The sequence below is a fragment of the Schistocerca serialis genome, chromosome 9 (genome assembly GCF_023864345.2).
Source record: "Schistocerca serialis cubense isolate TAMUIC-IGC-003099 chromosome 9, iqSchSeri2.2, whole genome shotgun sequence".
In the NCBI taxonomy this organism is placed as follows: domain Eukaryota; kingdom Metazoa; phylum Arthropoda; class Insecta; order Orthoptera; family Acrididae; genus Schistocerca; species Schistocerca serialis.
The window spans coordinates 58,290,737-58,304,275 of NC_064646.1; the positions used below are offsets into that span (position 1 = coordinate 58,290,737).

Genomic DNA, 13,539 nt, shown 5'->3' on the forward strand with positions numbered 1-13,539 from the left:
GTAATACATGTATTGTTGCTATTAAGGTGTAAGTTGTTTTCGTCAATTATACTGTTCTTACAAACAGTTTCTTATCAGGAAATACTCAATGCAGATCCCCACTAAAGCCAAAGTTCTCGCGTGCTGAATGTTGGCTAGATTGTATAACAATCGCTAGCCTGTGAATTTAGAATTATTAACTCTATTTCTTATTAATGACGCCTGAGACATTGTTATCAGAGTAGTCTTTATTGCGAGTTAGAGAATCACAATCTGCATAAAAGTGACCTTAGATTTCTGATCTGTGCTTGCAAATTGCTGAATGAATGCAAACTTTACCTGAATGAAAAAATATCGGCGGCGCCTTTCTAAAAGTAGAAATTTTTCCATTCACATTAACTGGAAGTTAAGAACGTGTTGGCTAAGGCAGTGTGAGAGACTTACACTGTACTTGATCGCGAAGACGAAACCGAGTTTACAATGTATCAGCGATAAGCGGTAGTCAAATGTAAACGAGACAGGTGGAAAAAGTAAGAACTGTTTATTATTTCAAAAGTTATCGGCGTAACTTAATACATTTATCCAACAGAGACAAGAGTGTCAATGCCTTCATGGAAAAATGTTTGCCGTTGCCTACGGAATCATGATTGTATCTAGGCGTGCACTATTTCGTCGAAAGAAAATTGACGGCCACGAATATTCTCCTTGGGGACTCCGAAAACACGGAGATCGCATAGGGGAGAGATCGGGACTGTATGGAGGCTGCGTAAGGTATTCGCAGTGGAACTTCTGCTGTGTAGTCTGAACAACCTTGGGAACATATAGGATCTGGAAGAAGAGATGTACGCGTGTATACAATCATGGTTCCATAGACAACCGCAGAATTTTTTTTTTCAATGAAGGCATTGACTATTTTGCCTAACAGTGTTATAGATGTTAACAGTTATGGCGATTACTCTTAAAATAGATTACTTACTTTTTCCCAAGTGTTGTTTTCATTTGACTACCCCTTGTACACTGACAACACTACTACACAAGACAAAAACACGTTTATAACATTTCATCCACATTAGTCTTTCATGAGGGGACTGAGTGATAAGCCGGGGATTCGAACACTGCTCCTTCCTAATGGGTTGCACTACCTCTCTTGCTAAATAATTTGCAGGATCATCGTAATCGTGTTGGCACAAAGAAACCTGTACGCTGTAGAAGTTAACAATCAATATTTAAAACGAACGTGAGCACAATGGGTCTATACCCAAAGCGAAATTCACTGGCAATTGGATACAGAGACTATTTTATTTAGAAACAGTTATCTTTATTGGTACCAAAAATTTTATACAGTTCAACTTTTAGATTTACAATGCCACATTTAAATACTTTAATAACTGTAATATGGTTTGGGGTTGTACATTATAAATAATTAGTATGAATAAAGAGTTATAAAGCAATAGATTACTGTAGTAATTACTAATGAAAACGTGTTTTGGAAACTGAAATAAATAAAATGTTTTGAATTTCAGAAATGGCACAGAAGCGAACAGCACGTGCTGTAAAAAACTACAGAAAGTTACCTACATTTTAAACTAATTTTAGCGAACTGATAATCCTTATTGGTAATAAAATCGGAAACTATATGCTGTAAAAGACACACGGCGGGCGTGAAAAATCGAATGCTGCTTCTCGTAACAAACAAGACGGGACAGAGTAACGCCCAGTTACTTATTTAGTAAGTAAAACATTAGAACAAAATGTTAAAAAATAATTAAGTGGCTATCAACACAAGTGAAATCAATTTCACACTCCTTTTCGACACCTGAGTGACCTTTCTGAAATTATTTTACACCTAATAACTCTGAATGCTCTTCGAACATAATTATTAACATTCATGCAAACTATACAGATACAGAAACTGACGCATACGCGAAATGTTTTTAGAAGTATTATTGTGAAATATTCATTGCTTTTTCTGTCAGTATAATTATGTTGAGCTGGACTGTCGTTTCACTTTGAACTGGTATCTTAATATTTAGATTTTTCCATCGCTTTCTGCTATTCTTTCGTGAAAGAACATTTAAAGCTACAAGAAGTAAAATACGAAGTAATCAAAAGCGCGACATAGTTTGTCCAATTTTTTTCAGCTTTCAAGTAGATTGTTGGTATTCTGTCCTTTGGAGCTAGTAATGAATCCAGCACTACGAAAGTTTGTTGGGCCACGCACAGCTTCACAGGTACTGTGAAGCTCAGGGTCGTTTCGGACGGTGCACCGTCTTCGGTAGATCAGTCTACGGCGAGCTGCCTGAAGGAGCCGGCCATGTCGAAGACGTCGCGGCGCGCCTTGGAGCGGGCGGCGGTGGGGCGCAGCTTCTCGTCCACTCCGTACTTGCCGTCCTCCAGGAAAAAGTCCCGCCGGGACTCGAGGCGTTTGCGGAATCGCTCTGAAACACACGAATCATCTTTACTAAGTAGCAGCTACTGAGAGGCTAAGCGGTTTTCCTTTGTCTCGCTTATGAACACCAAGTTGCTACGAGGGGCGTTCGGTAAGTAATACAACACATCTTTTTTCTCGGCAAATTTAGGTTGAAACAATGTGAAACCCCGTTGTGGGATGTAGTGGAATATTCCCGTTTCCGCTCTTATCGTATCATTAAATTCCGACAGGTGGCGGCGCTATACGTGACCTTCAAAATTGCGTCTATAACGGTGGTGCGATCCAACCAGAGAGCCTGTAAGTAGGCTGTTTAGGTTTTTATGTTGGTAACGCCACGTAGCGCACTATATGAAAATCACTGACTGTTCTGTGTGAACTGTGGCTGGTCTGCATTGTTGCAGTATCGCTATTCTGGAGTTAGGCAGTTAGCTGTTAACAGCGCGTAGCGTTGCGCAGTTGGAGGTGAGCCGCCAGCAGTGGTGGTGGATGGGGAGAGACTGCGGAGTTTTGAGAGCGGACGATCTGGACGTGTGTCAATCAGAAAGAATATATTTGTAATATTGGATATCATGGACTGATATATATATTATGACTTCTGAACACTATTAAGGTAAATACATTGTTTGTTCTCTATCAAAATCTTTCAGTTGCTACCTATGCCTATCAGTAGTTAGTGCCTTCAGTAGTGTAAATCTTATGTAGCTGGCAGTAGTGGCGCTCGCTGTATTGCAGTAGTTCGAGTAACGAAGATTTTTGTGAGGTAAGTGATTTATGAAACGTATGGGTTAATTTAGTCAGGACCTTTGTCTTGTAGGGATTATTGAAAGTCAGACTCCATTGCGCTAAAAAATATTGTGTGTCAGTTGAAGCAGTCGTGTATAATTTTTTTTAAGGGGAAGTTTCAAGCCGTCTTTGAGCTTTTGGCGGAAAACTGGGGTATGGCAGATATTCATAGGCGCTTGCAGAATATCCACGGAGACCTGGCAGCGAACAGAAGCACGGCGAGTCGCTGGGCGATGTGTGAGATCATCGCAACGAAAGTCGCGCAACCTGTCCCATTTCCCGCTTGCCGGCCGGCCGCACACAGCTGAAACTCCTGCGATGTTGGAACGTGAAAACGCAGTCATTCCAGGTGAGCAACGGATCACAACCCAACACCCTGCTGCACTACCAGACGTCTCTGTTGGTTGTGCTGATACACCAATCCATCAGGTGTGCGCCTGTTGGGTTCCTCACGGCCGAAGAGAAGAACATGAAGTCCAACGAAGGACCATCTCTGTGGAATTACTTGCGCGTAAAGAGGCTGACCGTGACTGCACTACTGCCCATTAAAATTGCTACACCAAGAAGAAATGCAGATAATAAACGGGTATTCATTGGACAAACATATTATACTGGAACTGACATGTGATTACATTTTCACGCACTTTGGGCGCATAGATCCTGAGAGATCAGTAGCCAGAACGAACACCTCTGGTCGTAATAACGGCCTTGATACGACTGGGTATTGAGTCAAACGGAGCTTGGATGGCGTTTACAGGTGAAGCTGCCCATGCAGCTTCAACACGATACCACTGTTCATCGAGTTGTGACTGGCGTATTGTGACGAGCCAGTTGCTCGGCCACCATTGACCAGCCGTTTTCAATTGGTGAGAGATCTGGAGAATGTGCTGGCCAGGGCAACAGTCGAACATTTTCTGTATCCACAAAGGCCCGTACAGGACCTGCAACATGCGGTCGTGCATAATACTGCTGAAATGTAGGGTTTCGCAGGGATCGAATGATGGGTAGACCCACGGGTCGTAACACATCTGAAACGTAACGTCCACTGTTCAAAGTGCCGTAAATGCTAACAAGAGGTGACCGAGACGTGTAACCAATGGCACCCGATAGTATCACGCCGGGTGATACGTCAGTATGGCGATGACTAATACACGCTTCCAATGTGCGTTCACCGCGATGTCGCCAAACACGGATGCGACCATAATGATGCTGTAAACAGAACCTGGATTCATGCGAAAAAATGACGTTTTGCCATTCGTGCACCCAGGTTCGTCGTTGAGTACACCATCGCAGGCGCTCCTGTCTGTGATGCAGCGTCAAGGATAACCGCAGCCAGGTCTCCTAGCTGATAGTCCATGCTGCTGCAAACGTCGTCGAACTGTTCCTGCAGGTGGCTGTTGTCTTGCAAACGTCCACATCTGTTGACTCAGGGATCGACCCCCCGATTGAATATTCTGCTAACAGTCATTGGATCTCGACCAACGCGAGCAGCAATGTCGCGATACGATAAACCGCAATCACGATAGGAGGCTACAATCCAACCTTTATCAAAGTCAGAAACGTGATAGTACGCATTTCTCATCCTTACACGAGGCATCACAACAACGTTTCACCAGGCAATGCCGGTCAACTGCTTTTTGTGTATGATAAATCGGTTGGAAACTTTCCTCATGTCAGCACGTTGTAGGTATCGCTACCGGCGTCAACCTTGTGTGAATATTCTGAAAAGCGAATCATTTGCCTATCATTACATCTTCTTCCTGTCAAATTTCGCCTCTGTAGCACCTCATCTTCGTGGTGTAGCACTTTCAATGGCCAGTAGTGTATTTTTTGTCGAAGATAGTCTTGAGCAGTGGAATCACTTCGAATTGGAAACGAAACGAGGATCTATGCAGTGGCGCCACACCATTTCCGAAGAAATAGTTCAAGGCTGCACATTTAGCCGGTAAAGTAATGGCGATAGTCTTCTGGGAGTTTATAAGGGTTATTCGGTTTACTCCGTCCCTCATGGTGCAACGACCAGTTCGAAATGTGTTGTGCGACTCTCAGGAAATTGAAGGAAACACCTCAGCGTCTTCCTCGCCACAAAAACTCAGAAATACTACTTCGACATGACAACGCAAGGCCTCACGCAAGTCTGCGCACCTGAGAGCAGCTCACGAAATTTCATTGTATTGGATTGTTCTCCCTCATCCATCCTACAGCCCGGATCACACACCGACCGACTTCCTTCTGTTTGCCCCAATGTAGGATGCGCTCCACGGGAAGCACGGAGGCTCCGACTTCGACCAGTCACGGTGGTCGATGCGGGCATACGGGCCCTCCCCAGACAGCCGACGTTAGGCTGTCGCATTCAACGGAAATTTTATTGAAAACTAGGGTTTCCTAGTCCAAAGAGTGGGGAATAATATGATTTACTGAAATCTTTCATAAAACCAACCTCCTTTCAGAAATGAAAATGTTTTTCATTAATTATTAAACGACTTTCGTAATTTTGAAGGATGGGCGTAAAACCTGTCATTTCGTTAATAATTTTTTCATAATGGGGGCCACAGTCACATTTCTCCACTGTCAGTACCGCCCTTACACTTTATTTACAGTGCTACATTTACACTTTGTTGTTGTTGTGGTCTTCAGTCCTGAGACTGGTTTGATGCAGCTCTCCATGCTACTCTATCCTGTGCAAGCTTTTTCATCTCCCAGTACCTACTGCAACCTACATCCTTCTGAATCTGCTTAGTGTATTCATCTCTTGGTCTCCCTCTACGATTTTTACCCTCCACGCTGCCCTCCAATACTAAATTGGTGATCCCTTGATGCCTCAGAACATGTCCTACCAACCGATCCCTTCTTCTGGTCAAGTTGTGCCACAAACTTCTCTTCTCCCCAATCCTATTCAATACTTCCTCATTAGTTATGTGATCTACCCATCTAATCTTCAGCATTCTTCTGTAGCACCACATTTCGAAAGCTTCTATTCTCTTCTTGTCCAAACTATTTATCGTCCATGTTTCACTTCCATACATGGCTACACTCCATACGAATACTTTCAGAAATGACTTCCTGACACTTAAATCTATACTGAATGTTAACAAATTTCTCTTCTTCAGAAACGCTTTCCTTGCCATTGCCAGCCTACATTTTATATCCTCTCTACTTCGACCATCATCAGTTATTTTGCTCCCGAAATAGCAAAACTCCTTTACTACTTGTGCCTCATTTCCTAATCTAATTCCCTCAGCATCACCCGACTTAATTAGACTACATTCCATTATCCTTGTTTTGCTTTTGTTGATGTTCATCTTATATTCTCCTTTCAAGACACTGTCCATTCCATTCAACTGCTCTTCCAAGTCCTTTGCTGTCTCTGACAGAATTACAATGTCATCGGCGAACCTCAAAGTTTTTATTTCTTCTCCATGAATTTTAATACCTACTCCGAATTTTTCTTTTGTTTCCTTTACTGCTTGCTCAATATACACATTGAACAACATCGGGGAGAGGCTACAACCCTGTCTTACTCCCTTCCCAATCACTGCTTCCCTTTCATGTCCCTCGACTCTTATAACTGCCATTTGGTTTCTGTACAAATTGTAAATAGCCTTTCGCTCCCTGTATTTTACCCCTGCCACCTTCATAATTTGAAAGAGAGTATTCCAGTTAACGTTGTCAAAAGCTTTCTCTAAGTCTACAAATGCTAGAAACGTAGGTTTGTCTTTCCCTAATCTTTCTTCTAAGATAAGTCGTAAGGTCAGTATTGCCTCACGTGTTCCAGTGTTTCTACGGAATCCAAACTGATCTTCCCCGAGGTTGGCTTCTACTAGTTTTTCCATTCGTCTGTAAAGAATTCGTGTTAGTATTTTGCAGCTGTGACTTATTAAGCTGATAGTTCGGTAATTTTCACATCTGTCAACACCTGCTTTCTTTGGGATTGGAATTATTATATTCTTCTTGAAGTCTGAGGGTATTTCGCCTGTTTCTTTACACAATCATTATTTCGGCTTCAAAGTGCGATTATGAAGTGTTTTAAGCGTTACAAATTGCCTAAGATGGCATACTGCCGTATTGAAATGCGCTATTAGACACATTGTCTAAGAGTCGATATTTCTGGCAGAGCCTACTGCTTATTCGTTATTGAATACAGTCAAGATGGTGTACTCAGTAATGAAATAAAGCAGTAGGCTCTGCCAGAAATACCGACTCTTAGACAATGTGTGTATACTGCATTTTAATATGACAGTATGCCATCTCAGGCAGTTTATAACATTTAGAACAGTTGATAATGGCACTTTGAAGCCGAAATCATGATTGTGTAAGTGTAAATGTAACACTAAATAAACAGCAGTCTAATGGCGGTACTGACTTTAAAGGTCTTATTTCTTTTTATTGGATCAGAGACGAATGCTTTCGGCAAAACATGTACGATGGTGGAATGACATAGAAATGATTAAACTTTCTGCAGCTCAAAATTTTCTCTTGCAGCTGCGTGCAACTGTGACTAGAACTTAATTTTTGTAATGAAACAGTTAAGTGAGCGCAATACTTACGTTTTATTTGTGCTTACTGTTCTGAAGTAGTTAACGAAACCTGTTTCTCTCATTTTAATGTAAGTTGCTGGATAAACTAGCTCACAAATTTCTAGCTACCTATTACGAGTAGTTCAAGAGTAAATTGTATCTAAAACACTGAATTTTGGGTAAAATAATATCATTGATAAGATTCGCTGATGACATTTCTATGATCAGTGGAAGTGAAGATTTGACGGATTTCTTCAATGGAAAGAGCAGTGTAGTGAGTACAGAAGATCGAAAGAGTAAATCAGGAAACACGAGAGTAATGAGAAATATCAGAAGTAAGAACAGTGAGAAACTTAACATTAGAATTAATTATCACGAAGTAGATGAAGGTAAGTAGATCTGCTACCTGGTCAGCAAAGTAACCCATTATTTACGGAAGAAGGACATTTCTGGCCAAGAGAAGTCTAATAGTATCAAACGTGTGGCATTCTTTGAGGAAGACATTTCTGACAATGTACACGTTTTGCTTTGTATGCCAATGAGACGTGAACTGTGAGAAAACCGCAACGAAAGAGATAAGAAGCATTTGAGATGTAGTGCTACAGAATAATGTTGAAAATCAGGTGGACTGGTAAGGTAAGGTTTGACGTGGTTCTCCGCATAATCGGCGAGGAAACGATTATATGCAGAATACTGGTGAGAAGAACTGAAAGGATGATAGGACATCTATTAACACATCAGGGATAACTTCCAAGGAACTGTAGAGGGAGACTGGAATACATCCACAAATAATTGAGGACGTAGTTTGCAAGTGCTACTCTGAAATGAGGAGTTCAGCACAGGAGAGAAATTCGTAGCGACCAGCAAACGAGACGGAAATAAATAATGGTGAGCAGTTTTGTTTAACGTGGGCAACGTTAGGCGTGTGTTGGAGTTCACAACTTCTTTATAACACATGGGAATCAACATCCTATTTTCATTCAACCGTCAGCTTTCAGGTTGCTTATTTTAATCTTTCGCACATCACGTAGCATTTTGAGTGTTAATATGAATATAAGGTGATTTTCTTTGCCTTTTGTATATCGACGGTCTTCTGAAGACGCGTTCCACTGAATGGAATTCGTAAATACAGCACGAGACAGCACTTTTAGTTTCTGAGCAATTTATGTAGGTTTTTCACATAACTGAATTATTGCGAATTCGTTTACACTCCAATGTTTACTCAAACCTCTACATATTATCGAATGTATTACGTTTACTTTAACTACATTTAAAGCCGAATTATGAGGGGATCATGTGTGTATTTTTGACTTACATTTACGTAGGAGAGTCATTCGGCCGTCCAGAAATATTGCGAGGTAAGGTTAGTTTAATTGTACGGCTGAACGGTGGTCGGCGGGTCCAGTCGAAGCGACCAATACGGGTCAGCCGAGGTACAAAGGCGAACAGTGCGTGGCCAGAAATAAATTCCTAAATTCCAGAGCAGAGAGGATTTGGACAGCGGTTCCTCGCATGCCCAGAGTGCAGGAGACTTATCAGACATGGCTGAGTTTTAAGCAGCCTGAACATGGCGGGTTACACATCTAGAAAATTCTATGGGAAGTCACAGATGTGTAATAAAGCAAATGTGAATACATCTGTGACCTCAGAAGAACGAGGCAACGTAATAATATTTTCAGTATTTTAAAAGCTAAGACATAATATTTTACAGTGACTAATTATTTTTACAATGAGCATTAGAACTTTTAAACACTTCAGGCGATTTCAACAAACAATTTCATGAAAGCATTGCACTACACTGAAGCGCCAAAGAAACTTGTGTAGCCATGAGTATTCAAATATAGAGAGACGTAAACAGACAGAATACGGCACTGAGGTCGACAACGCGTATATAAGCCAAGTGTCAGGCGAAGTAGTTATATCAGTTACTCTTGCTACGGTAGCAGGTTATCAAGAAGTGAATTTGAACGTGGTGTTTTATTTGTAGCACGAGCGATAGTACACACCATCTCCGAGGTAGCGATTAAGTGGTGATCGTCCTGTACAACCATTTCACGAGTGTACCTTGAATATCAGGAATCAGGTATAACATCAAATCTGCACATCTTTGCGGGCGGAAAAAGATCCTGCAACAACGGGAGCAACGAAGACTTAAGAGAATGGCTTAGTGTGACAGAAGTGCAACCCTTCCGCAAATTGCTGCAGATTTCAGTGCTGGGCCATCAACAAATGTCAGCGTGTGAACCATTCAACGAAACATCATCGCCGACCGGAGTGGCCGTGCGGTTCTAGGCGCTACAGTCTAGAGCCGAGCGACCGCTAGGGTCGCAGTTTCGAATCCTGCCTCGGGCATGGATGTGTGTGATGTCGTTAGGGTGGTTAGGTTTAAGTAATTCTAGGGGGCTGATGACCTCAGATGTTAAGTCCCATAGTGCTCAGAGCCATTTGAACCATTTTTGAAACATCGATTTGGGCTTTCGGAGCAGAAGGCCCACTCGTGTATCCTTGATGACTCCACGACAACGTTTTACGTCTAGCCTGGGCCCGTCAGCACCATCACTGGACCGTTGGGGATTGGAAACATGTTGCCTGGCCGGACAAGTCTCGTTTCAAATTGTGTCGAGCGGATGGACGTGTACGGGTATGGAGACAACCACATGAATCCATGCACCTTGCATGTCAGCAGGGGACTGTTAAAGCTGTTTGAGACTAATGGTGTGGGGTGTGTCCAGTGGGAGTGATATGGGACCCCTGACACGTCTAGATACAACTCTGATGGGGACATGTACTTTAGTATCCTCTCTGATCACCTGCACCCATTCAAATCCATTGTGCATTGCGACGGACTTGGGCCATTCCAGCAGGACAATGCGACAGTCCGCAAGTCCAGAATTGCTAGAAAGTGGCTCGAGGAACACTTCTGAATTTGAACACTTCCGCTGGCCACAGAACTCCCCAGACATGAACATTATTGAGCATATCTGGTATGGCTTGCAACGTGGTTCAGAAGAGATCTCCAACCCCTCCTACTCTTACGGATTTATGGACAGTCCTGCAGGATTCATGGTGTCAGTGCCATCCAGCACTACCTCCGACTTCAGTTGAGTCCATGCCACGTCGTGTTGCGGCACTTCTGAGTGCTCGTGGAGACCGTCCACGACATTAGGCAGGTGTACCAGTTTCTTTGGCTTTTCAGTGTATATCGTAATGGAATGGCCCCGTACTCATCGTGACTTATCACGTGGACGCTGTGCCGCAACGTACTATTTATCTGGGCAGTATTGTTTCTTGGTGGTAGGTGAAGACACGATCCACTTTCGAAAGAAGGGCCTTCTGCGTCGGGTTTGAGATAGTTAAGAAAGTGGCGTGCCTGGTGTATTCTGTTTCATAAATTACGAGTACGACACTTCATGACGATAATTCCTTTACATGCCATAATTCAACGGCACTTTTCTTTAAATCATGTGATTACTAATTTAAATTTAAATGTGTATTTATTCAGAAGGAATTGTCATTCATAAATTCTTTTAAGTCATTGAAAAGGGTTCAAAACATACTTCCGGCAAGCAGACGGAAGCAATTATTTGAACAAGATATTTTAACATTTTGTTGTCACGTAACATGAGTCGGCATTCACAAGAACGTTGGTTTATTTATGAATAAAATATATTTATTGTAAACGGTCTGAGTACCACGGAATGTTTGTGACATACTTTCTATTAAATATGGTTATAAAACTTTATTGTAGCACGGAAACTGGTGAAGTCTAGTTAAATCATGTCTGTTGAACATCATAACAATGTATTTGGTGGGGATAGTCTTCAGCCCATGGAGAAGTAGAAAATGACGGAATACTACTTGAAATCATGTCTGTGGAACATCGGAACGATATATTTTGGTGGTGATGGCCTTCAGCCAATGGAGAAGTAGACAGTGACGGAACACTATTTGAATCAAGTAGAGGCGACATTTTTAGAGTCGTGCATTCAAGCCAATGGTAGGAACACTTTACGTCGAGTTTCGGAAGGAGGGAGACTTGCCGGAGGTAACTTGAGAGGTTTCCTCGAGTAGGTGGTAACTTCTGGGTGGTAAACGGCCGCTCTCGAGAGGTCTGAATGTGCTCCAGTGCATAACTTTTTGGCTTTGATTGTGGAACAGACTAGACAGAGTTTGAGTTCGTGCTCTTTATCTCTCGTGTGATGATGGAAAGATTGTCGTGCTGAACTCTCAATAATTTTGATCTGGCAAATGTTTGCTGTCTTCGAATCACGAGATGGACGCAGCTTTTAGCAAGCCTTGGATGCATATTAAGTTTGTCATTCTGCTACCTTCCTTGTAATGCACTTAATGCAACTTTTCTGCTTTTTTTTGTAATGTTATCTTTCTTTCTATCTTATAAATGGTGATCATAGGACAGCTTTACGTGTGCATGAGAAGGGTCACTTGAATGAATATTATTGAACCTAATTCTCTAGTGTCGCCTACATCATCAGTTTCTGACATAATGGAATCCTTTTTATTAGCTAATCATTTATCTTATTTAATATTTTTGATTATTTTATTAATTCATAATTCTAGCCAGTGCATAGACCACTTGACCGCAAGATCACAGTACGTATTATCTGCAGCAACTTTAGCCGCAGATTATAAAAGGAAGCGTGTACGGGTCGACGTACAACTTCAACAGTCCATCCTAAACAGAGCTGTGCACAGCCAAATTAACTAAGGTTCAACTAACTGCATGTAAAATCGCGAAGTCAAAGACTATCCCGAAAAATAAAACATCTTTTATTGATTTATTTTCAGACATATCGTTCTACACCTCTACGTTCTGGATCAAGTGTCCTACGGGAAGACGCCACTTTAGTTTCGAATATCACGGGTCCAGAAAACGTCGAGCATCTCTATTTCCGATCACGTAATGAGATGATCGCCTCGACCACACGGGTCAGCGGTCACACGCTCTTTAGTTTACACAAAGCATTCTGTGTGACGCTGTTGGCGTAGGCACCCAAACACCATCCTTTCGATATAAGAACGTAGGCTTCCGCGGCCGGTGTCATACTGATTAAAATTCTTGTGGGTATTATGCCTCGTAATTGCTAAAAACTAACAATAATTAGGTATTTGATATTCGTAGACTTCTCTTGGCCAGAAATGCCTTTTTTGCCATAGCGAGTCTGCTTTTGATGTCCTCCTTGCTCCGTCCGTCACTGGTTATTTTACCGCCTAGGTAGCAGAATTTCTTAATTTCATTGACTTCGTGACCATCAATCCTGATGTTAAGTTTCTCGCTGTTCTCATTTCTACTACTTCTCATTACCTTCGTCTTTCTCCGATTTACTCTCAAACCATTCTGTGTACTCATTAGACTGTTCATTCCGTTCAGCAGATCATTTAATTCCTCTTCACTTTCAATCAGTATAGCAATGTCATTAGCGAATCGTATCATTCATATCCTTTCACCTTGCATTTTAATTCCACTCCAGAACCTTTTTTTTATTTCCATCATTGCTTCCTCGATGTACAGATTGAAGAGTAGGGGCGAAAGGCTACAGCCTTGTCTTACACCCTTCTTAATACGAGCACTTCGTTCTTGATCGTCCACTCTTATTATTCCCTCTTGGTTGTTGTACATATTGTATATGACCCGTCTCTCCCTATAGCTTACCCCTACTTTTTTCAGAATCTCGAACAGCTTGCACCATTTTATACTGTCGAACGCTTTTTCCAGGTCGATTAATCCTATGAAAGTGTCTTCATTTTTCTTTATAGCCTTGCTTCCATTATTAGCCGTAACGTCAGAATTGCCTGTCTTGTCCCTTTACT

General features: G+C 41.9%; 1 protein-coding gene across 1 annotated transcript in view; it reads right to left on the bottom strand.

The window, feature by feature from the left end:
• Window positions 1-1,308: 1,308 nt before the first annotated feature.
• Window positions 1,309-13,539, bottom strand: part of LOC126418754 (alpha-tocopherol transfer protein-like) — a 176,092-nt gene continuing 163,861 nt past the window's right edge. Inside the window, exon 7 of the mRNA XM_050085679.1 lies at window positions 1,309-2,417. Within this exon, the coding sequence (XP_049941636.1) occupies window positions 2,265-2,417 (153 nt within the window). The 3' untranslated portion in view covers window positions 1,309-2,264. The remainder of the gene's footprint in view (window positions 2,418-13,539) is intronic.